Below are 21,349 nucleotides of genomic sequence, written 5' to 3'. Positions count from 1 at the left end.
CCGGCCGACAGCCCAACCAACCTCCGCAACAGCGTGCAGGAGCAGCCGCGATCCCCAAGCGCCGGCGATTGTTTACGGGGTGATCGCGCCCGCCAAAGTGCTACGGGATGCGGGCGCTCTTCGGCGGGGCGCCCAACAACTCGGCACCCACTGTTGGGCATAGCCCGCAGACCCCCCCAGCAGACCCTTCGCCAGCCTTCCCCCTCCTCCATGGCGCCAACACCGCGCAGCAGCCGCCGTGGTGGGAGGAGGTGCATGGTAAGCCGGCGGCGGTCCTTCCGCCGCCGCCCGCGTGCGACTCGCTTTCAACCGCCTGCCCTGTCGCGCTGCCTGGGGCTGCAGCCCAGCTGGCCACTCACGCCAGGCATCCATTTCACGACCCTGCCGCAGCCCAGGACGGCGAGTGGGCCACGCTATCCCGATCCAACAGCGCCAAACGGCGGCTGTTTGGGCAGCTGGGTGGCGGCGACTCTGCGGACGAGCCCAACGGTAGCTGGGCGCCGCTGTCGGCCAGGGCAGCCCGGCCCAGCACCAGCCAAATAGTCCTGGCAGCCCTGGCGGGAGTGGCGCTGCTGGCACTGCTGTCGCTGTCACCCATGGGCGGCCATGCGTCTGCTGGTGGCATCGTTCATGGCAGCGGTGGGCGAAGGTACCTGCAGGCTGGCGCCCCCCTGGTGGCTGCTGCAGCAGCCCCCGCAGCAGCAGGAGCAAGAGCAGCGGGGATGGCGCAGCTGCGCGAGCCTCTCTGGAACGTCTCCATGCTGCTGACGGCGGGCAGGGAGCAGGCTGCACAGCTGGCGGGGGAAGCGCAGCAGCCCTTCCTGCGGGCGCTGGTGCGGGGCGCAAGCGCCGCCTCAGGTGAGGAGGGAGATGGGTGATGTACGTGTAAACACTTTGTGGGCAGCTGCCAGGTTCCCTTGCTGCAGCACTGTGTTGATTGCAGACGGCTGCCTAAAGCCCAGCCGTCCCACGGTTGGCTCTTGCTACCGCCAACAGCTGCCTGCCTGCTGCTGCCCTGGCGCTGATGCCTTGGCCTGCAGGCTCTGAAATAGCGGCGGCAGTGCTGCTCTGGGTGCACCTGTCGCCTCCCGCAGCCGACGATGGAGGCTGCACCATCTCTGTCAGCATGCTGCTGCCGCAGCAAGCCAGCCGGCGGTTGGCGGACGCCCTGGCGGCAGATCCGCTGCTGCTCAGGCGCCCAGCTGGCCTGGGCAAGGACACCAGCAGCAGTAGCTTCAATGGCGAGCTTCGTGCATCCCGGGTGCAAAACAAGGGTGAGTGGCAGCAACTTGCTTCCAGCTGCCTGCCGGTCAAGCAATCCTTCCCCTTGGCCTCACAGCCTGCTGCTCCCGCTGCCACACCTTGCTCGCGTCTGCAGCCGCCTCCTGCGAGCAGCAGGAAGGAGCCGACTTCCGCCTGCAACTGCTGCTCGGCTGCTCCTCCGCCACCGCGGTTGCCTAGGGCTTGGCAGGTGTCCGGCGTCCCTGCCGCCCCCTCGTTTACGTTCTCCCAACTCTGCTGACAACCTTAGTTTTGCTTTTGTGCTGGTCCCCGATGCCTTCCCGCAGCTTGCAGTTTTCTAACTTGCTCGTATTCACCCCTTGTCACGAGCGCCCACCTAGCTTCAGTAGAAACCCAACCTCGCTGCCACAGATGCGCCCCCTTACCGGCCTTCCCTTACCGACCCCTTCGACAATGAAATGACTTGATTAACCCTCGCACAATGCTTGACTCAATTTGCCTCATCGTGCTTTGCCTGACTAGCTTACCCTTGCCTGCGTTTGTTCGCTTCATCGCCAACCCTTGATTGAGGGCCGCCCTTCGCAACCCGCTACGTCATCCAAACCTGCCAACCATGAATGTCCCTTCCTCCTTCTGTTGCTAACCTGGTAAACCCCACTCCTTTCTTGCACCCTCATCAGCTGCATGGCGGGCTCGCTTGTTCCGATATGTAACTTTCAGGGCCACCAAGATGAGTTGGCTTACCAGGCAGGGTGATAATTGCATGGGGTGTGCGGGCCGCAGGGGTAGGGCAGTACACAGGCGTGGTGGTTGGCACACTGGCAGGAATTGGTGAAGGGGATTGATGAAATCAGGGAATTGGAGACAGGGGCAAAGGGGGTTAGGCAGACGAATAGGTAGGTACTTCACTGTTGCAGGATCACAAGGTTAGCATAAGATCACAAATGTCAATTGAATCGAGGGTAGTAACGGGGCATTGGGCTCATTGGCGCCGCCGATTGGAAGCAATGATGCTTGGCTGGCTGACACAGGGCGGCCCTGCCAGCACCAAGGCGGGCATTGCTCGCAGCCAGGGTTACTGCGGAAGGGCCTCGCGGTGTGCATCATTCGGGCTAGCGGCCGTTGCCTCCTGCAACATCAACGACCCAGGCCAACACCGCTCAGCGGGGGTGGGGTCAGGCCACACAAGGCGCACACCTGGCGGTAGCTGCTCACGCTGCCTATCATAGCGGGGTGACTGTAACACGGCTGCACCGCCATGCATCCCCCTCCCTTCAGGGAACCCTGCATGGAGCCCCCGGCGGGCAGGCATGCCCACCTGCTGCGGCAGGCGCGGCCGCAGGTGCTGGTCCATCCAGCCCGTGACCGCCTCGTCGATGTGCGGCACCAGCAGCGGGATGAGGGCCAGGCCGGCGGCAGAGGGCACCAGCTGGCGCAGGCGCGGGTGCAGCGCGGCGGCCCAGGCGCCGCGGGACAGCAGCTTCCCCGTGGCCCACACCGTCCTGCGGTACCCGGGTACAGGTGGCGGCAGCGGTTCCGGTGGGCTTGTGGGAGGGTGCGGTGAGGAAGGGCATGCAACGGAGCCGCCGCCGGCGGCGGGCAGCATGGGATGCGGCCATGCCCAGCAGGCAAGCAGCAGTTGGCGCAGCAGCAAGCAAGCAGCACGCAAAGCAAGCAAAGCAAGCAGCAGCCAAGCCGAGCCTAAGCAGGCACCTGTTGATGGCGACGGCTGGGATGGCCAGGGAGGCGGCCGAGTGCCACAGCGCCGCGTCGAGCACCGCCGCCGCCACCGGCACCGCCGCCGCCCGCTGCTCGCTGATGCTGGTGGCGTGGTAGGCGGCGGCGGGCGGCAGGCAGGCGGCACACGCTGCTGCAGCTCCCGAAGACGACCGGCTCCGGACGGCGGCTGTCAGCGAGGCCAGCGGCATGGGCGGGGTCTGTGCAGGGGCTGCGGGGACCGCTGCTGACGCCGCCGCCGCGGCGGCGCCAGCCAGGGGCGGCACGGCCAGACCTGGCGTGGGCTTGCGCGCTGCGGCGGCCCGCTCATGGGCGCGCCACCCTTTGTCCAGCGTGTCTGCCAGCCCATACAGCGCTACCACTGCACAGCTGCAGCAGCGGGGGGGCCGCGGGCGAGGGGCGGCGCGGTTAGGGGCGCCCAGGCCTTGTGTTTACTTGCAGGCGCGACATTCACCTTCCCAGGTATAGCCTGCGCGAGATGAAGGGCTTGAATGCCTCTCCCACATCACCTGCACAGCACAGCAGGGGTCGGTGGCAAGGTCAGGGTCGGTGGCGGCGCCATCGCTAGATGTTGCAGGCGGCAGATGTCACTCACTGGTGAATGCGACATATCGCAGGAGAGACTGTCGGAAGATGTCGTCGCCGCCCTGGGACCCCTCCTGCGTCCCAACACGCTGCCTAGGGGGCTCCGGGCCTTTCATGTGCTCCATGTTGACGCTTGGCCCCTTGGGATGGGTGTCCAATGCGGCAACACGCTAGTAGTCAGTTTCCGAGCCAAACAAAGCGGCGAGCAGGGCCCGAAATGCCGCAAAATGGACCCAACGCGGCTGGAGGTACAAGCCGTGGCGTACCGCCATGAACGGCATGTTACATGGTCTGGAACCGCCGATTCGACCCCCTAAATTCACCCAAATGGCTGCTAAACGGTGCTGGGAGATCAATACAGCAGTTTGAAATTGCCTGGCAAGGGCTTGCGCACCGCGCTGGCCACCCGCCGCCGACGACCCCCCGGGCGCTGAAGCCTGCCGCGCCTCGCCCCCGCGGCCCTCCTGCGGCCTGAGTTACAGTGCAACATGCCCGCCATCCTCTAGCGAATATATTCTAGCGCATCCCCTATAATGGCCACGCTAGCTAGAAGTAGACGAGCGCCAGGCTGGCGGGCAGCACCACCGCCTCCATCACCGCCTTGGCCAGCACAAAGCAGGCGACGGCCAGGGCGATGGAGATGGGCAGCGCGGGCAGCGCACGCCGCGCCACCGCCAGCCACAGCAGCGTGCAGCCCAGGCCTGCGGGCGGGGGGTGTGGGGGGGGGGGTGTGGGGGGGCGGGCGGGAGACGGGCCAAAAGTCAGGCAGTTGGGGCGAGCGCAGGAGCAGGGGTGGGGCAGGCGAGCGGGCACGGGGGCAGCAGGCAGGCAGGCGGAGCAGGCAGCGGCCAGGGTGGTCCCTGCCCAGATCCATCCCGTCGCCACGCGCGGCAGCATCAGCCCAGAGGGAGGCTGCTCACCCGCCAGAATGGCCAGGTAGGTGGCAAAGGCGGCGGCCCAGCCCGAGAACGCGGCCCGGCTGAGGCAGATGGAGTAGAAGATGAAGTCGCCCTGGGTGGAGGGGCAGGGAGGGAGGGAGGTAAGGAGGGGGCAGCAATAGCAACGATGAGGCAGCAGCAGGGAGGAGGAGCGGCAGGGCAAGAGGGTGCAATAGAGAAACGCCGCAGGCTGGAGCAGCGGTGCGGAGTGGCGAGCAGCAGAGGAGGGAGAGCGGCGGGAAGGAGCGGCAGGTCTTGCGCCGGGGGCTGCACCACGCAGCGCTGCGCAGCGGATCGGCAGCAGGAGCCGCAACCGCGGGGCCAGGCTCTGGCCCGGGCCCCACGCCAGCGCGGTGCGAGCGGCAGGCAGCACCCCGCCACCGCCACGCCGCCACGCCTCACCAGGCCGAGCTTGATGCTGTCTGGCAGCGCAAAGGCATCCTCATCCTCATCATCCTCATCAGCAGCATAGCCGTAGCCGCCAGACTGGCCAGGCACCCCCACCCCTCTCTGGGCAGGAGGCCCCAGAAGCGCCTGCGTATCTGCCTCCGCCTCCACCTCCACCTCCACCTCCCCTGCTGCCGCTCGCAGGCGGCCGCCAGGGTGGATAATACCCCTGCCGCTGCCAGACGGCACGGCGTTCTCACCAGGCTGCAGCAGCGGCTGCGGCGCCGGCTGCGGCTGCTGCGGCGGCGGCGCCGGCCGGGGCGGGAGCTCTGTGTCGCCCAGCCCCGCGGCACTGCCGCCCTCTGGCCGGCCCTCTCCCTCTCCCTCTTGGGAGCGCGGCTGCGAAGGCTGGCGCCTCACGGGCCGCGCCTCGTACACCAGCGCAGGCAGCGCCTCCTCCCGCTCCTGCGCCAGCTCAACCAGCATCTTGAGCGGCCCGCCCGGCACCAGCACTGCGAGCAGGGAGGGGAGGGAGGGTGGGAGGGATGATACGATCCGGCCAGCGCAACAGCGCGGCCCCCCGCGCCCGCATGCCAGCGGCAAGCACGGCGATCGCGGCAGGCAGGCCCATTCCACCCTTTCTTCTTCGTTCCCTCCTTCGTTGCTGTTGCCTCGCCTCACCCGCCACCACATCGTACACCGCCATGGCCACCAGCAGGGTCCAGGTGGTCCAGGGCGGGATCCAGGTGAAGACGTAGGCGGTGACAACGCCTGTGGTGGGGGGACAGGCGGGTGGGCACAGGATGACCCGATGTGGTGAGCACATGTGTGATGTGTGCGGAGGGCGGGCTCAGGTGCGCGTGCCGTGGCAGGCGGCGGCGCTGCTGCTGCCGAGGCTGTGCAGGGGCCAATGCCCGGCCAGGCACACGCTCAGGCCAGGTCAGGTGCAGGCGCATGCCAGGCCCAGGCCAGGCGGCCAGGTCACTAGCGCCACCTGTGACGATGAGGTAGCACTGCTTCATGAGCAGCGGCGCCGGGAAGAAGAAGAGGGTGAGGGAGCCCACCGCCTGCGGGGCGGGGCACAGCGGGTCGGAGGGTGTGGGGTGTGCGGGTGTTGGGCGCATGGGCAGTGCACCTGACCGTGGTGGCGGCGCTGGCAGCGAGGTGGGCAGGGCAGGGCGGGGCGGGGCAGGGCAGGGCAGGGAGGGCGGGGCAGGGCAGGGCAGGGCAGGGCAGGGCAGGCAGCGCGGGGCGGGCCGGGGCAGGGCAGGGCAGCGCAGGGCGGAGCAGGACAGGGCTCCAACAAGCGACCAACCAATGAAGCGGCGACACCGTGCGTGCCCTGGCGGCGCACCACCCCCCCGCCCTTCCCCCGCCAACTCACTGCAAAATTGAGCAGTATGTAGGTGAAGGTGATGAAGTCTGTGTGGATGGCGGCCTTCTGGAGCAGCTGGATGGAGATGAGGCCGGTGAGCACGAAGAAGATGCTGCGGGGCGGCCATGGGAGGGGGCAGGTGACGGGAGGGATGGGCGTGTGTGGAGGGGGGTGGAGAGCGCGTGCGGGGAGCGGCAGCCCGTGGCGTGTGGGTGGGCGGGCGTGGCCAGGCAGGTGGCGCCGCCTGGTGGTGCGCCCCAGGCTCACCTGAAGCCGGCAAAGCCCATGTACGCATAGATGACTCGCACGTACTGCATTGCATTGCGTTGCATTACGTTTTCTTTGCATTACGTTGCGTTGTGTTGCGTGCCCATGCCATGGCACAGCACTGGGGCACGGACCCGCACCCCCTGCAGGCCCTGCCCGCCACACGACCAGGTGGCCGCCGCCCCGGCCGCCCCTCGCCCCTCGCGCCCTGCTGCACCTGCACATCCCTCCCTCCTCACACTCCCTCCCTCCCTCCCTCAGCTCACCCCATGCTTGAACAGCAGGACCAGCGCAAAGGTCATGGCCGCCACCACCCCCACAAAGATGAGCGCGTTGACCACGGCGCCGCTGAGCTTCTGGCCCGGGCTGTCGCCCTCCTGCGCGGCAGGCGGGGCAGGCGAGGCGGGGCGGGGTGGCGGCCAGGCCAGGCTCCCCTCGACACCCCAGCTGCCAGAGGCTCCCGTCGGGCCACACGCGCCCACCTGCCCACGGCTCCGCACACCCGCCACCGCACCTCCCCACGGCACCTCGCCCCAGCCCCCCCGCCACACACACAGCCACCACCACGCACTTCACACAGCCACACACACCAACCAGCACACCCCCATCCCCCCCACCAGAACACGCACCCCCCACCCCCCCACCTGCTCCACATAGTATGCCGAGGCCAGGAAGACGCTGTTGGAGTCTGAGTCGCCCTCGGGGTTGAGGATGCGCACCTGCAGGCAGGCGTGTGTGTGTGTGTGTGTGTGTACTAGTATACAGCTGGGTGGCACGGGAGCTGGTGATCTGGTGCATGCGCAAGTGCTGGGCGTGCTGCATGCGCGGAGGGAGGTGCCCAAAGCCACAGCACGAGCGTGGTGCAGCCTGTGCGGCTGCCATGGCAGGGCATGCCGCCAGCCGCAGCCGCAGCTAGGCGCGCACCAGGGCCAGGGTGATAGCCATGCAGATGCTGACGGGCGCCACAATGCCCGTCACCTGCACCCACACGCAGCACCCACAAGTGTTGGCAGGGTGGGGATCGTCGCAGGGAGGCGCCGGCCCCGTGAGGCGGTGCGGCAGCGGCATCAGGACCGGGCAGCACCGCCGCACGCCCAGGCCCCACCTCCTCGCCCAGGTCATCCAGCACGCTGCGCGCCATGGCAACCAGTGGCTGCGCCGCTGGCTGGCAGCAACCGACGAACGCCGCTCGTGCCGCTGCCACTCGACCGCCGCCGCCACCGACGCCTGCTGCCGGCAAACTCCAGCTGCCGCCGTGCGGTGCCGATCCGTCACAGGAAACTGGGATAACTTCACCCTGCCCTGCCGAGTGCAAATGGGGCCCGAGGAGCCGAGTTTGGCGGAGCAGGGAGCTGGGTTGACCTCCTGCGGTGAACACAGCGGACTGTGAGGGTATTTATTGCACGATAGGTGCGTTTCGTGCCGCAAGGGGCGCCTTTTGGGGGAGCCCACGACCTCATGAGGGTACCCTTTGCCGTGCACCTTCCCCGCTGAGTCTCATGCGGAATTGAAGCAGCCTGGATAGCGGCACATCTGAGTTGCATCCGCAGAGCCTGCTTCAGGACTTGAAGAGGCCCTATAGGCACCATCTGTGCAGCAGCTTGCCGAAACATGGACAGGAAGCCCGTGGATCTGGTGCGGGTGCCCAGGTGAGGCCGCAGCAGCGCCGCCATGAGGTCTGCCCTCCGCCGCTCCTCCCGCCGCCCTGCTCCCGCCTGCTGGCGCCGCTCTCGGCCCACAGCGCCCTGCCCTCATCCTTTCGTCCCGCCACCGGATGCAGGGAGGAGCGGTACTATGATCGGGAGGCTGTGCTGGGGCGGGATGCCGCCTCAGTCTTCCCTACAGAGATCAGAAAGGCGGCGGCGGCCGAGGGCGCCGCGCTCGCCGAGCTGCTGGGCGGCGGCAACAAGAAGTTCATCAGCGAGACCGAGGTGGGTTTCTTGTGGTGGTTTGGAGGGAGGCGGGGCAGAGGGAGCTGGGAACGTGGTGCATGGCGGGCAGGCACCGATCGGCGTGGCACAGCCTGGGCGCAGAGCGCCTCGGGAGGCCGGCACTGGAGGCATGCGCGGCGCGCTGCCGTGCCTCGCCTGCTGCGCCCACCCCGGCTGTGCCCGGCGCTCGCCCGTCCTCCCACCTGCTCTGCTGTCCCCGTCCTCTGCCCCCTGCCGCAGCTGGAGGAGATAAAAACCCAGCGGGGTCTGTCTGTCGAGGATGGCAGCATCGCGCCAGAGAAGCCGCTGGCGGAGATCCTGCGGGAAGCCAAGGAGGCCAAGGAGGCGGCCTTCCAGGAGCAGTGGAAGACAATGAAGCGGGTGGGTGGGGCGGGCGGGGTAGCGAGGGCGTGCTGGAGAAAGGGAGGAGAGGGTGGGAGGGCATGGCGGGGCGACATGCGGGAGGGAGGGAGGGGAGGCAGGGCGGGGCTGCTCTGGGTTGACCCGCCGCGTGTAGCGTGAGTGTGATGCAGCATGCGCTGCACGCGTACCGCATCTCTGTCCGCAACAACCTGCTCCTGAGGACCCACCCCCTCGGCTGGCTGAACCCGTGCAGGGCAAGAACCGGCCGCTGGATGAGGATGAGTTTGAGTTCCTAGACAGTGTGGCTGAGGGGGAGGCTGCGGCACTGCGGCGGGCTCGGCAGGAGGAGGAGGACGCGCTGGCAGCCTTCCACGCCGCTCAGCAGCATCGACAGCAGGGCGAGGGCGGCGAGGAGGGCGCCAGCGACGATCAGCAGCCAGGGGCGGCCGCGGGGCCGGCCCCGGCGCCGGCGCCGGCAGGCAGGGCGCAGCAGGACGTGGCACGGCCGGCGCGGCCGGCGTCGCAGCACAAGAAGCAGCCGCTGGTGGCGATCAAGCCGATCGTGCGCCCAATCGTGAGGGTCAAAGGAAAGGCGGAGCCCGCAGCGGCAGGCGGTGGCGGAGAGCCGGCCAGCAAGCGGCAGCGGACGGCGGCGGAGGCGGAGCAGCAGCAGCAGAGCGGCAGCGGCAGCGAGGGGCCGGGGCTGGCGGGTCTGTTGGGCGGGTACGGCAGCGATGACGGCAGAGAGGACAGCTGACTTTGTTCTGTCACGTTGCGCAGCTGCTGAGTACAGATTGCTGGCAAGGCCCCATGACATGTGAACGTCTGTCCCTATCAATGTGGGCCACTGTTGGGGTGGTGTAGCGGCAGCGGCGATAACGTGGCACAAGCGTGTGCGGCGCGGCTGGCCAGCCTGCCAATCCCGGCAATCGATGATTAAAAGGGACTGATACTCCCCTCTTCCCTCGTGATGAGCAACACTGTCTGCAATATGGTATGCATGCTGAGCTGACGTGGCAAACTCCAATTGGATCCAAAGCGAAGCAGGTGGGGGCAGCTGGAGCCAGGCGGCGCGATCTCATCCCCTCGTTCAGTCTGGCGTTTTTTACCGCGGCGACAGTGATCGCGACCACCACCCGCTGCTGGCGAGTCTCAAGTCTTGGTCTTGGGGCCTGCTGTGCACGCCTCCTGCTTGCTTGGAAGAGCACGGGGTTATCAGGGTTGAACTGTGGGGTGGCTGGCTGGCTCAGGTGGGGTGCCTGTCCACAGGCCTCCACCACATTTGCTGCCAACCCCAGGGCCCCACTTTGCTGTTTTCAGGCTGGGCAGCCAGGCAGCAGGTAGGTAGGAGATGGGCGGCGGCAATGAGGCGGCGCTAGCGGCGCTGCCGCAGGCGCCGCCCGCGGTACGGGAGGTGCTGGGCCTGTTGGAGACCGGGCAGCTGGAAAGAGCCACAGGTGAGCAGGCACACCGGGCCTGCCGGCCACTCCAGCCGTGGCGTCCCCTGGCGGGGCAGTGCCCCGCTCTGTTGTGCCTCATTGTGGCCGCTGCTGGCAGCAGCAGCAGCAGTGGTTCCTTGCGGCATGCCGCGGGTGCCCTCCTGGCTTCATCGCTCCGCTCTCCTGCCCCCTCCACCCACACGCCTGGATCTGGTGCGCCCGCAGAGCTGTGCCGGCTGTTTCCGGGCCTCAGGCCGCCGCTGGAGAGGGAGCTGCGCGCGGCTGAGGAGCTGGCGGCTTCCAGCCATCAGGACTGGAGCCTGCCGCCTCGCGCCACGCGCCACCTGGCTGGCTGGGCTGCTCAAGGCGTGCTGGCGCGGTTCAGGGTGAGCGCCCAGGGCTCAGCCAACGCCCAGCCTAGGCCAGGCTGGCGGGAATGCATGGTGGCCCGCACCTCAGCCGCTGCTGCCGTGTGTTCTGCGCTCCCCACATATCCGCCGGCTCCGCCGCCCGCTGCCCTTTCTCCACCTGCCCCACAGGCCTTCATGCTGCGCCCTGTGGATGACCAGGGAGACGCCGCCCAGACCCAGCTGAGCGAGCGGTGCAGCGAGAAGGAGCGCAAGCAGGCGCTGCGGTGCGTGGGCGCCGCTGCTTGCTGGCATTGTGCCATCACTGCTCCTGCTGATGTGTCTCGCATCCAGCATGTGGTCACGTGCAGCGGTCCCCGCCGTGTGCTTCCCGCGGTGTGCCGACTGCTGGCTGCCGGCGCCTGGTGTGCGGGCCTTGCGGCCTTCCGGCCTTGCTTGGCGCAGGGAGCTGCAGCTGCTGGGGCCTGTGGCACACGGCTTCTTCTCATGGCGTTCCTGGGAGGCTCAGGGTGCCAAGAAGCGCACCTTTTGTGAGCGGGGCTGGGGCATGCCGCCGCTTGCGAGGCTGCGGCCTGCCGCCGCTTGCGAGGCTCACCCGCCGCTGCCTCTGCATTCACACGTGTGCCTGTGTTCTCATGCACCGCTTGGGTCCTCCAGCCAAGCTGCCGAGGTTGCCGCTGCGCCGTCGACAGTCCCTGCCACTGGCATGCTCGCGCCGCAGACCTGACCTGCACCAAGCGGCCCCGCCTCGACGTGGCTGCTGTGGATGCGGCGGAGGCCAAGGCAGCCAAGCTGCGGCAGGTGCTGGAGGCAGCAGAGGAGAAGGCAGCCGCAGGAGAGGCGGCCGCGGCAGAGGAGCCGGCCGCGGCAGAGGAGGCGGTGCTTGCAGCAGCATCAGCAGAGGTGGTGCCAACCGCAACCGCAGCAGCCGTAGAGGGCTCTGCCCAGCCTGCGCCACATCCCAGGGCCCTGCCGGCTCCCCCAGATCCGGCGGCGGCGGCGGGGCTGCAGCAGCAGCGCCCCAACCAGCAGCAGCCCGCACCGCGCGCCACGGAGCAGCTGGCAGGCAAGCGGCTGCTCGGGGCGCGCGCTCTGGCAGGGCAGGATGCAGAGAATGTGGCTCCAGGCGAGGACAAGCGCATAGCCACGCACAAGCCTGGAGCCAAGCGCAGCCTTGCGGCAGCGGCACGGGGCGCCCGCCTGCCGCGCTGAGGGCGCTGTTCTGGGTGTGTGGCAGCCCATCAGTGTGCCTCCTAGCCTCCCTGCCTGTGCTGCACTTCAAGGATGCGCTTCTCGCTGAGCACAAGTAGCCTGGCCACCATTTGTTTTTTCACACATGATCCTTTGCCTCTACACAAGCAACAAATGAGCTAAACAACCCCAAAGCAACCCGGCCGACAGCCGACTCCACGCCTGCCAGCTAAACAAACTTCATGGCTATCTGGCGATCCCGTGCCTGCCTGGCCGCGTCGGCGGGGCTGCGCCACGGCTGCGTCGGCTGGGTGGCCGGCGTGTGCGGCGGCGCCTGGCCCGGCGCCGGCTGCGTATAGTATCCCTGCTCCGCGTATGGCCCCTGCTCCTCCAACGCCTTCTGGTACCGCTGGTACTGCTCAGCGGCTGCCTGCTCCTGCTGCCGCTCGGCCGCCGCCCTGTCGGCCGCCTGCTGGCGCACCGCCAGGTGCAGGTGCTCGAAGATGGCGCGCAGGAAGTGGGTGGTCACCTGCTCGGCACGGGGGCGGCAGTGTGTGCGTGCGATCTTGTGTGAACAGGGGCCTCCACCCATGCGAGAGGCGGGAGGGCAGGAAGGATGGCGACAGGCATGCTGAAGAAACATAGGCAGGCGGGCAGGCAGGAGGAGCAGGCAGGCAGGCAGGCGATTCTTGTGTTGTGAAGCAGAGGAGCAGGCAGCTTCAAAAGAATAAGAAAAAACAAAAACAACCCAGGAAAAATAACATAGGCCTGGCGCTCGCCTCGTTGTGATCAGCGACCTTCCACGCCGCTGCCACCAGCGGGCTCAGCTCCGGGACAAAGTTGAAGGTGAGGCCGAGGCGGTAGTAGGCGCCCACCTCCCAGCCGGCAGGCTCGTCCAGGGCCGCTGCAGCGGGAGGAGGGCACAGGCAGGCCTGGGTCTGGCGCTCCCCGGTGTGCACAGAGAAACCGCGCCACCGATTGGCGATTGTGAGACCAGGCGCGGCAGCCACGCGGCGCGGCGCCCCCACTACGGATGCAGGCAGCCCGGGGCAAAGAGCAGTGGCGGCAGCGCACTCCCGCTCTCCCAGCGCTTGGCGGTGATCCTGCCGGTGCCGTCTTCCAGAGTGACGTCCAGCACGCTCACCCGCATCCTCACCCGCACCAGCTTGCCCACCACCTCCACCTGCCGGGCAGGGACGCAGGGGCGGCCCGGGCAGGGCATGAAAGCCAGCACAGCACCTTTGCACCACCAACGCCACGACCACGCCCAGGCAGGCCACCAGCAGCAGCTGCCAGCTGGGGCCGCGCATGCGGCAGGCGCAGCTGCCCAGCAGCATGGCACAGCCCGGCTGGCAGCAGCGCTGCGCAGAGGGAAGGGCCTCCCTCCGCGCGTCACAGGGCAGCCTTCAGGTTTCTCTAGGCTCCTGTCAGACAAAGGGGCCACGCCACGCACGCTCACCGCCCCGGCCACACACACTCACCGCCCCGGCGCTGAACGGGTCGGTGAAGTCGTGGCCGTCCAGCCAGAGTGCGGCGCTGCCGCAGGCCTGGTGCGCGTTGTGCAGCTGCCCGACGGTCACAGAACGCACCACCTTGGCCTGCCGCTCGCTCTGCAGGCGCGGGGCGAGGCAGGACAGGGCAGGCAGCATGGCAGGCGGCGGCAGGGGAGCCGGCGGCGCACAGGGGCATGCAGATGAGCTCTGCTGCGGGGACCAGAGCTGCGCTCAAGCGCAAGCACGGGCGTGTCGAGGCAGGCGGCGGCCAGCTGGTGGCGTACCTGGGCTGGCCACACAGGCGCTCACCTCAGGCTTAGGTGCCTGGCTGCTGCTGGCGATGAGGAAGCCGCCATCCCTGGGACCGCCCCACCTGCAGCCAGCTCGAGCAGCGGTTGAGCTGTGGCGGAGGAACCGTTGGGCAGCATGCGAGCTGCCTGCACGGCCGCGCGTGTGGCTGAGGCGTTCCGGCAGCGCTGCCGGCAGCAGGCGGCAGTCGACTCACCCAGGCCGCTGCTGCCGGGCCTGCTGGCTGGCCTCCGGCATGAACTGGGTGCCGCCAAGGCCGCCCGCCACCTGGGAGGGGCCGGGCTGGGTGGGGCTGGGAGTGACGGGGAAGTAGCTGGCCTGCTGCATCTGGGCGGCGGCGGCGGCGGCGCTGTGCCGGCGAGTCAATCCGTGTGGCTCTGAAGACGCGTGCCAATCTGCAGAGGGCGAGCAGCTGACGGCGGGAGTGAGCAGTAGCAGAGGGTTCAGGGCTGCCGCCGCGGCCGCCACGGCCGCCGCCGCCGCCGCCGCCACCGGACCGGGCGGCGGTGCGCCCTCCACATTTACCAACTGCAGGTGCGGCCTGCTGGCCAACACAGCCAGCCAGGTGCACGCGCAAGGATCTGGTGGCGAGCACAGGCGGGCTGACCTCCGAGCTGGTCGGCGTGGTCGAGGTCAAGGCCTGCTCTGGGAAACGTGTGCAGACGGAGAGGCTGGGGAGCTGCAGCCAGGAGGAAGCCTCAGGGTTTGAGTCCCTTGGACCGTGATAAACGCCTATCAGCCCGACGGGGCTCTCAACCCAGGGTGATTTACAAGTCACAGAATAGCAGTCGTCAACGGGAAAAAACGAGGCTCGCCGCCACTGGCAGTGCAGCGTGTGCCTCCTGGCCTCCCCTGCCACGGGGCAGCGGCAGCGGGAGGCCGCAGGCGCAGGAGCCCACAAGCTCAGGGGCACCAATAGTAATCCATTGCGTTCGTGAAGGGCACCAGCACCCACTCCCCTCGCGGCGCCGCGCACTGCGCCGGCCTTCCCTGCACGCACGCAGAGGCGGGGGACACGTTGGGGGCGGCGGCGGGGCTCACACCATGCCGCCAGAGCCCTGAGCACGGCCGCCGCCGCGGTGCGAAGCAACACTGGGTGCATTCCTCACCCCGCCGGTCGTGTTATACCGCACCACGTAGTTGGCTGGCGGCAGGGCGCCGTCTGTAGTCACCTTGAACCTTCCCCAGGGCTCGCTGGCGCCGTCTGGCCCCGGTGCCACAAACACTGCGGGTGGCAGGGTGAAGGAGCCAGGAGGATAGGGGCGTCCACTCAGCTGGGGGTGGCCCCGCCTGGCCAGCGCCGGCAGGCTTCCATGCTTCATGCTGCTCAACCAGTTGCCAGCCTCTGACAGGTGCCCCGCGCCGCTGTGGTGCTGGCGCTGCCAGGCTGGCGACAGGCAGGCCTGCGCCCACCTGCGCCGGGGACTGTGGTGTCCAGGGTGACCTTGCCCACGGGCTGCCCTGTTGCGAGGTCGGAGCAGTCGATGTAGCCGACAAAAGGAGACGCATAGTATCCCACGCCTGCAAAATGTCAGCGACAGGAAGTGGCGCCTTGCATGGGCACGCAGCCGGTTCCTGCCTGGCCATGGCGCGGCGCCAACCAATCAGGCAGCTGCCTCCAGGCTGTGGCTGCTCACAGGCAAAGTCTCCGGTGGCCTTGCTCAGCGCCATGGCGGGCCCAAACTGGAGGGTGAAGGTGGAGCATGTGTAGTTGCGGGTGCCATTCACTGCACGGGGCCGCAGGGCGGGGCAGCATTTGAAAGGAGGCAGGAATGCCCTAGTGCTGCTGCCAGCGGTGCCTGCTGCGAACGCCGCCCTGCCTTCCCATGCTGCCGGCCGGTCAGAAGGCATGCCACGGGGCCCAGTCACCAAACAGCCTGAACTGGAGCTGGGCCGAGGGCGGCATGAAGACAGAAGAGTAGTTGAGGGCTGCCTGGCAGGAGCCCTCGGCGGCGGGGGCGCCGTCCACGGCATCCGGAGCGGCAACTGCGGGCGGAAGGGCGGGCGAGGCCGGGCGGGCTTCAGCTGGGTTGTTCTTCAGCCTGCTGAGCGCCGCTGCACTGCTGCCGCCTGTATATCAGGGTTGCCCAGCTGGACGGCTGCCCTGGCAAGGCTTACCCTCCTCTGCCGCTGGCGCCGCCTGCTGCAGGCGGCGGCCTGCGGCGCCGCCCTCTGCCACAGCCACGGCCCCCTCTGGCTGCACGCCTGCCAGCAGGCAGCAGCCTAGGAGCAGAGGCAGCTGCCAAGGGGCGGCCATGGGTCTCTGGAGTGAGAGAGGTTGCTGCACAGCCACACAGAGACCCGGTGGGTTTCTGCCAGTGCTCAAGAGAAACGCTGGGAGCCCGCCTCTGGAGCTGCGTGGGCAGGAAGAAAGGCAGGAAAGGCTGCGCCGCCGCTGCCAGACAGTACTTCACTTTCCCCTCCCGTCCTTTCGTTCACAGTAAAGGTCGATCACAGGCGGTCGCTGGGGATGTAGTGGCTACAGCTGCAGCGACGGTGTACAATGTTGTGTGGCCGCTGCCCGCTGTCCTGCCTGCCGCCGGCGGTTCTGCCGGCGGCTGCATCAGGACAGCGTACTACATTTCATTTCTGTAGTTAACAAAAAATTGACACAGCATTGAATCAAGAACTAATCACGTCATGTCATGGCAGAGAATGAAGTACACTAGTAGGAGCGCGGCGGCAGGTTGCCCGCGGGGGTGCCCCCTGGTCTCCCCCGCAGGGACCAGGCAGGCAGGCGCCTCGCGACCAGCGGGATCACGGCAGGGGCGGCAGCTCCTCCGAGAAGCGGGTGAAGAAGATGTAGAAGTCTTCGGCCGCGGCGGTCGCCGCCGCCATCTCCGCCTCGTCGGCGAGGGCAAACAGCTCCATGGGGCGGGCAAAGTCTGGTGACACAAAGCGGGCGGCGGCGCCGGTGGTCGCCACCGTGGCCTGCGCTCCCTTGGCGGTCACCGGAAAGTCCAGGCGCACGTGCGTGTTGGTGGCGGGGTCGTAGAAGCGGAGGTAGATGGGCTGGGTCACGTCCACGGCACGCCCCACATAGCCAATCTCCCGGGTGCGGAGGTAGAAGAGGCCGCCCGAGGAGCGCAGGCTCATGCGCGTGGCCAGCCCGGGGCAGGCGCTCCGGGTGTTCACCCATAGCCCGCTGTCGTTCCAGTAGAGGAGGGCGAGGGAGCTGCCGACGCACTCGCCGTTGAGGCCTTGCGGGATGTCGAGGATGAGCGAGCGGGCGGTGCCGTCGGCGCAGGTGGTGTGCTTGACTAGGGAGGCGAGGGAGGTGGTGTCGCCGGGCTCGGGGCGCAGGCTGAAGGTGCAGCCGCCGCCGAGCAGCGGCGGGGAGGGAGGCGGAGGGCTGGGAGGCGGCGGGGAGGGAGGTGGTGGGCTGGGGGGCGACGGCGAGGGTGGTGGAGGCGAGGGAGAGGGAGAGGCCTCTCCCTTGGGGGGCTTTGGCGGGAGTGGAGACGGAGGGCGTGGCTTGGGCGGGGGCGGGGATGGCGGCCGGGGAGAAGGTGGCGGGCGGGGCCGAGGAGATGGCGGCGGGCGTGGGGGTCTGTGGCAAAGAAGGCAGCAGAAGGGCAGCAGAGTTTACAGACGGCGTGCATGTGGAAGGCTGGTGCCTGCTGCCTGCTTGTGCTTGGGATGGCTCCCGCCAGCGACGTGTGGCTGCCATACAAGCCATAGCTACGCTTGTCCACGCAGATGTATGCAGAATGCATGGTACCGTCATGGTACTGCGGATCCCACTTGGGACTGGGCGGCGGGTTAGGCGGCTTGGGCCGAGGGGGCGGCTTGGGGCGAGGCGGAGGCTTGGGGCTGCAGGGCGTGGAGCACACAGCACACGCGACAAGTTATTGCGTCAGGACTGGGCAGCGCAACAGCCCCCTTGCTTCCTTGTGTGGGTTTCACTACCCATAAAAGACAAAGCTTGCAGCAACGGCTCCCTGCCAACCAAAACAGGCGCGACGCCGGGAACGAGAGCGCGCGGCAGCTGTCCAGCACATGTGCCAGCAAGGCACAGTGCGCGCGCCTGCAGTGTTGGCGCCACGTGGTATCGATCGATAGACAGCAACCTGCTTCTGCATACCTTGGCGGCTTGGGTCTTGGCGGCGGCTTGGGCCTTGGCGGCGGCGGCTTGGGTGGCGGCGGCCTGGGCTTGGGCCTTGGCGGCGGCTTGGGCCTGGGGCGAGGAGGAGGCGGTCTGCTTGACGTCGCAGTCAGCTTGCGACCCAGCTGGCTTCTGTGAGTGCCGACGATTGCTCCGTCGGCACCGTGCAAAGCCCCGGACAGCGATCGCCGGCGCGTGCTGCCTGCAGGCAGCACCTGCCTGCCTGCCTGTCTGTGCTGTGCTGCCTGTCTGCCTGCCTGAAGGCAGGCAGCTGCCGGGGCGGCATCGGCTGCATTCATCCACCCGATGCCTGCAGGAGCGCTTGCCAGGGCTGGTTGGCAGCCCTTCTGCCGCAGAAAGCCAGAACACCCGCCAGAACACGCTAGGCGCTTCAAGCGGCGGCAGCAACGGGCAGTGGGACTAGCCATCTGCAGGTCCACAATCCAGGCGCAGGGAGTAAGGCAAGCAGCCTGCCCTGCAGAGAAAGATTGATGCTCGGCTCCACTCACCAGCCAGCCACGCCAGCAGGAGGAGGTGGAGGCGCAGCGGTCGGCGGCGGCGGTGGACTGTACCGCGGCTATAGGCCCCTTGGGCGACGCGCCCGCTGCCCGGCTCGCCCTGCCTGCCAGAGCGCCTGGAGCCTGCCTGGCGACGCCGATGGTGCAGTCAAGCTCTTTGAAAGCACCTTTAGCAAAGGTGTTGGGCTGTTGCGCCTGCAGGCGCCAATGCCAGGTGCTGCTGCTCTTTCGCAGGGATGCGGGGAGTTTGGTGGAGGGTGTGACCGCAAAGCCACCTTGAGCGTAGTAGCCCAGGGACAGAGAGCGGCGATCCAAGCAAGGCGATTGTTCGCGGGAGTGTTGCACAGCCAGGAATGCGCCAGGCCCTCCTGTTTCCAGGCGCTTCCTCCGTTACCGCCGGGCCGGGGGCAGCTGCTGCAGAGAAGTCAAGTCGGGACTAATGCAGAGCACCATCTGGCATCGTGTGCATCGTTGGCAGGCTCATGCGCGCAGCTCCTTGCACTCATGCCGGTCCCGCCGAGCCGCCTACTGGCACAAGCGGCGCCGTCTCTCTTCCCTGGCATCCACCCAGAACACCTGCCGCCCAGTGAAGGCCAATCATTGAACTGGCGTAAATCCAAACAATTCAAAGGTCTGTCTGTCTGTCTGTTACACCCATAAGGAGCAAATGAATGCTACGGGCCCAGCTGTGGTGCAGCAGCTGGAAAGGTGAAGGCACCATACACAAACGGATAGAATAGCAGGGCATCGTTGAAGTAAGACCCAATCAGGGCAAAATCATTGGCGGGCCGCCTGGCGCAGCGGCAGCACTGCTTGGTGCAGCAGGAGGATGCGGGGGTGGGATGCACACCCAGGCGGCGGCAGCCCCTGCCCTGACAGGAGGGCGAGCCTAGCAGCAGGCGCGGGGGCGGGTCTGGTGCTGGTGGCAGCGGCGGGTGGCGGTCTTGGGCTGCCGCTGGTGGGCCAGCATGGGGGCACGCACGGTGTGGCACGCCTGGCGGCAGGGCTTCTGCTGCTGCTTGCGCTGGCCGCACAGGGCCATCACAACCGCCGCCATCGGGCGGGGCGCAGGCCAGGAGCGGCGCTGGTGCTTGGCGGTAGCAGTGGCAGGGGCGGCGGGTGCCTCAGGGGCAGGAGCTGGAGTGGTGGTGTACGCGGGCTCGGCAGCAGCCTCAGGTTCCTCAGCGGGGGTGGAGATAGCAGGGCAGGAGGGCTGGGGCAGCAGCCTGCAGCAGGAGGAGGGGAGGCAGGCGGTGCGCATCAGCCGGCGAACGCTTCTCGAGGCTCAGAGACAGAGACTTGGCAGCAGGCAGGCAGACAGGCAGGCTCAGCTGCAGCACAGTCCACCCTGGCATTGCACTCACCCCTGCAGCGCCATCAGGTACATGGGAGCGGCAGGCAGGGGTGCCGGCGCCTCGGGCAGCGGCCCCGCCGTCAGCGCGGGGAAGGCGCAGGGGCGGCCGGGACAGCCGGCTGTGGCAGCCACTGCCTGCTCAGCCGGAGTGCGGCGCTGCGGCGGCACGTAGGCAGCTGGTGCCTCCACAGCGGGCGCCTGGTGCTGGCGGCAGTTGTCGGCGATGCTCCAGGTGGGATAGACGTGGCCGGCCAGGAAGGCGGGTGAGGCTCCGAGGCGGCGGGCGGGCGGCAGGTAGGCGCAGGTCGCCGCCTGGTGAATGTCGGCAGCAGGGGCGGGGACGTCGCAGGCGGGGGTGGTGTAAAGTAGCGAGGCAACACGTCCTCGGCGTCTGCCTGGCAGCCGCAGTCGGCGGTAGTGGTGGTGGTGGTGGTGGTGGGAGCGGGAGTAGGCAGGATGCTGGGCTGGCGGGTGGCCCAGCAGCCGGCAAGTGCGCGGGCAGGGGCGGGGGTGGCGGAAGACAGGGAGGGCCAGAGAGAGATGTCTTGCGGGGAGGCCAGGGCGGCCAGGCCAGCTTGCAGGGCGGGGATTTCGAAGCTGGAGGTGCGGGAGTAGGGGGCCGCAAGGGCTGCCTGCAGGGGTGGAGGGAGCAGCAGGAGCGGAGAGCGGTGAGAAAGGGTGTAGACAGGAAGGCGAAAAGGGCCAAGGACAAGCTTCAAAAGTCAGGGCCAGGGGGCAGTCACAGGCAGGACCAGAGCCTGGCAGCAGGCAGTCCGCTGCTGGCGGTTGGCGGCACAGGGTTGGTTGGCACCGGCGGCGGGCGGCGGCGCCGGCCGCCCGCCCACACACAGCCCTGCCTCACCTTGGCATGCAGCGCCTGCCCGTCATTCCACGACATCAGCCGCAGCTTGAGGTGGGCTGCAGGTGACAGGGAGGGGGTGGGGCAAAGGGTGCACGATGAGATGGGCAGCCGCGTTGCAAGCATGCGAGGAGGCGGCGAGGTGCGGGGCTCCCCGTCACGCTGCAGACTTTTGCACTCACCTGCGGGGGAGGTCAGGCGTGCCGAGGCGAGGGAGAGGGTTGCGGAGGTGGCCATCTTGGTGGGAGGCAGGGCTGTGGGCAAGGAGGCACACAGGGCACAAGCGGTTGCCGGGGGAGTCCTCACAAACAGCAAGGAGAGCTGCGGCGAGGAGTGCGAGAATGAGGTGCCAGCGGCGGCGGCGCCCTCTTTTGTGCGCCGGCGCCCGCTGTGGTCAGTCGCAGCAGGGCTACGTCGCCTGCCGCGTTGCTGGCGGACCTCCGGACAGCCCGGAGGCCGGAGAGTGGCTGGGAGGGCTGGGGAGGGCGAGCTGGGCCTCCGGGCCACAGCCCCCCACCAGCCAATGGCGGGCACCTGCGCCATGGCGAGATGGCGGCAGCATGCCGCCGCCATCCCCACTGGTGCTCCCCCTCTAGCGGCCCCCTCTTTGCCTGCGAGGATGCATATGCATGCATCTTTGGGCTTAGCATGCAAACGAAGGGAGCTTGGAAGGCGGCGGCAACGGCGCTGCGTTGGGGGGCGGCGCTGCCACGGACCGACGTGCCAGCGGGGTGGGGCTGCGCATAAGAAGTGGCAGACCTGGCAGCCTGCCCACGGATCTCTGGGGCCACGATGCAGGCACCATGGCTGGGAGCCAGTTTGGCTGGGATGGCACTCTAACTTGGGTTACAAAAGGGGTGCAGGTGGTGGGGGCTGTGTGGGCGTCAG

At 68.2% G+C, this 21,349-nt stretch overlaps 5 protein-coding genes across 5 annotated transcripts; 2 read left to right on the top strand and 3 right to left on the bottom strand.

The window, feature by feature from the left end:
- Positions 1–107: 107 nt before the first annotated feature.
- Positions 108–1,461, top strand: CHLNCDRAFT_144544 (expressed protein; the record flags this gene model as incomplete). The annotated part of the gene is made up of 4 exons (XM_005848925.1): positions 108–258; positions 391–858; positions 1,041–1,274; positions 1,379–1,461. The coding sequence occupies 4 exons, from the start codon at positions 108–110 to the stop codon at positions 1,459–1,461; spliced, it is 936 nt and encodes a 311-aa protein (XP_005848987.1).
- An 856-nt stretch (positions 1,462–2,317) lies between these two features.
- On the bottom strand, positions 2,318–3,689 carry CHLNCDRAFT_144543 (hypothetical protein; the record flags this gene model as incomplete). Its single annotated transcript, XM_005848714.1, has 5 exons — positions 2,318–2,371; positions 2,561–2,744; positions 2,956–3,348; positions 3,434–3,488; positions 3,575–3,689. The coding sequence occupies 5 exons, from the start codon at positions 3,687–3,689 to the stop codon at positions 2,318–2,320; spliced, it is 801 nt and encodes a 266-aa protein (XP_005848776.1).
- Positions 3,690–4,110: 421 nt separating this feature from the next.
- On the bottom strand, positions 4,111–7,672 carry CHLNCDRAFT_144542 (hypothetical protein; the record flags this gene model as incomplete). Its single annotated transcript, XM_005848713.1, has 11 exons — positions 4,111–4,265; positions 4,485–4,575; positions 4,905–5,401; positions 5,571–5,660; positions 5,884–5,956; positions 6,274–6,376; positions 6,532–6,575; positions 6,798–6,908; positions 7,176–7,250; positions 7,456–7,509; positions 7,637–7,672. 11 exons carry the CDS (start codon positions 7,670–7,672, stop codon positions 4,111–4,113), a joined length of 1,329 nt encoding a protein of 442 aa, XP_005848775.1.
- Positions 7,673–8,142: 470 nt separating this feature from the next.
- Positions 8,143–9,582, top strand: CHLNCDRAFT_144541 (hypothetical protein; the record flags this gene model as incomplete). Its single annotated transcript, XM_005848924.1, has 4 exons — positions 8,143–8,180; positions 8,312–8,462; positions 8,703–8,843; positions 9,079–9,582. 4 exons carry the CDS (start codon positions 8,143–8,145, stop codon positions 9,580–9,582), a joined length of 834 nt encoding a protein of 277 aa, XP_005848986.1.
- Positions 9,583–12,052: 2,470 nt separating this feature from the next.
- Positions 12,053–13,952, bottom strand: CHLNCDRAFT_144539 (hypothetical protein; the record flags this gene model as incomplete). Its single annotated transcript, XM_005848712.1, has 6 exons — positions 12,053–12,352; positions 12,621–12,727; positions 12,898–13,006; positions 13,305–13,433; positions 13,626–13,689; positions 13,822–13,952. 6 exons carry the CDS (start codon positions 13,950–13,952, stop codon positions 12,053–12,055), a joined length of 840 nt encoding a protein of 279 aa, XP_005848774.1.
- Positions 13,953–21,349: the final 7,397 nt, after the last annotated feature.

Source organism: Chlorella variabilis (assembly GCF_000147415.1).
Source record: "Chlorella variabilis unplaced genomic scaffold CHLNCscaffold_7, whole genome shotgun sequence".
In the NCBI taxonomy this organism is placed as follows: domain Eukaryota; kingdom Viridiplantae; phylum Chlorophyta; class Trebouxiophyceae; order Chlorellales; family Chlorellaceae; genus Chlorella; species Chlorella variabilis.
The sequence above is the reverse complement of the archived record's forward strand: the minus strand, read 5'-3'. Positions and strand labels throughout refer to the sequence as shown.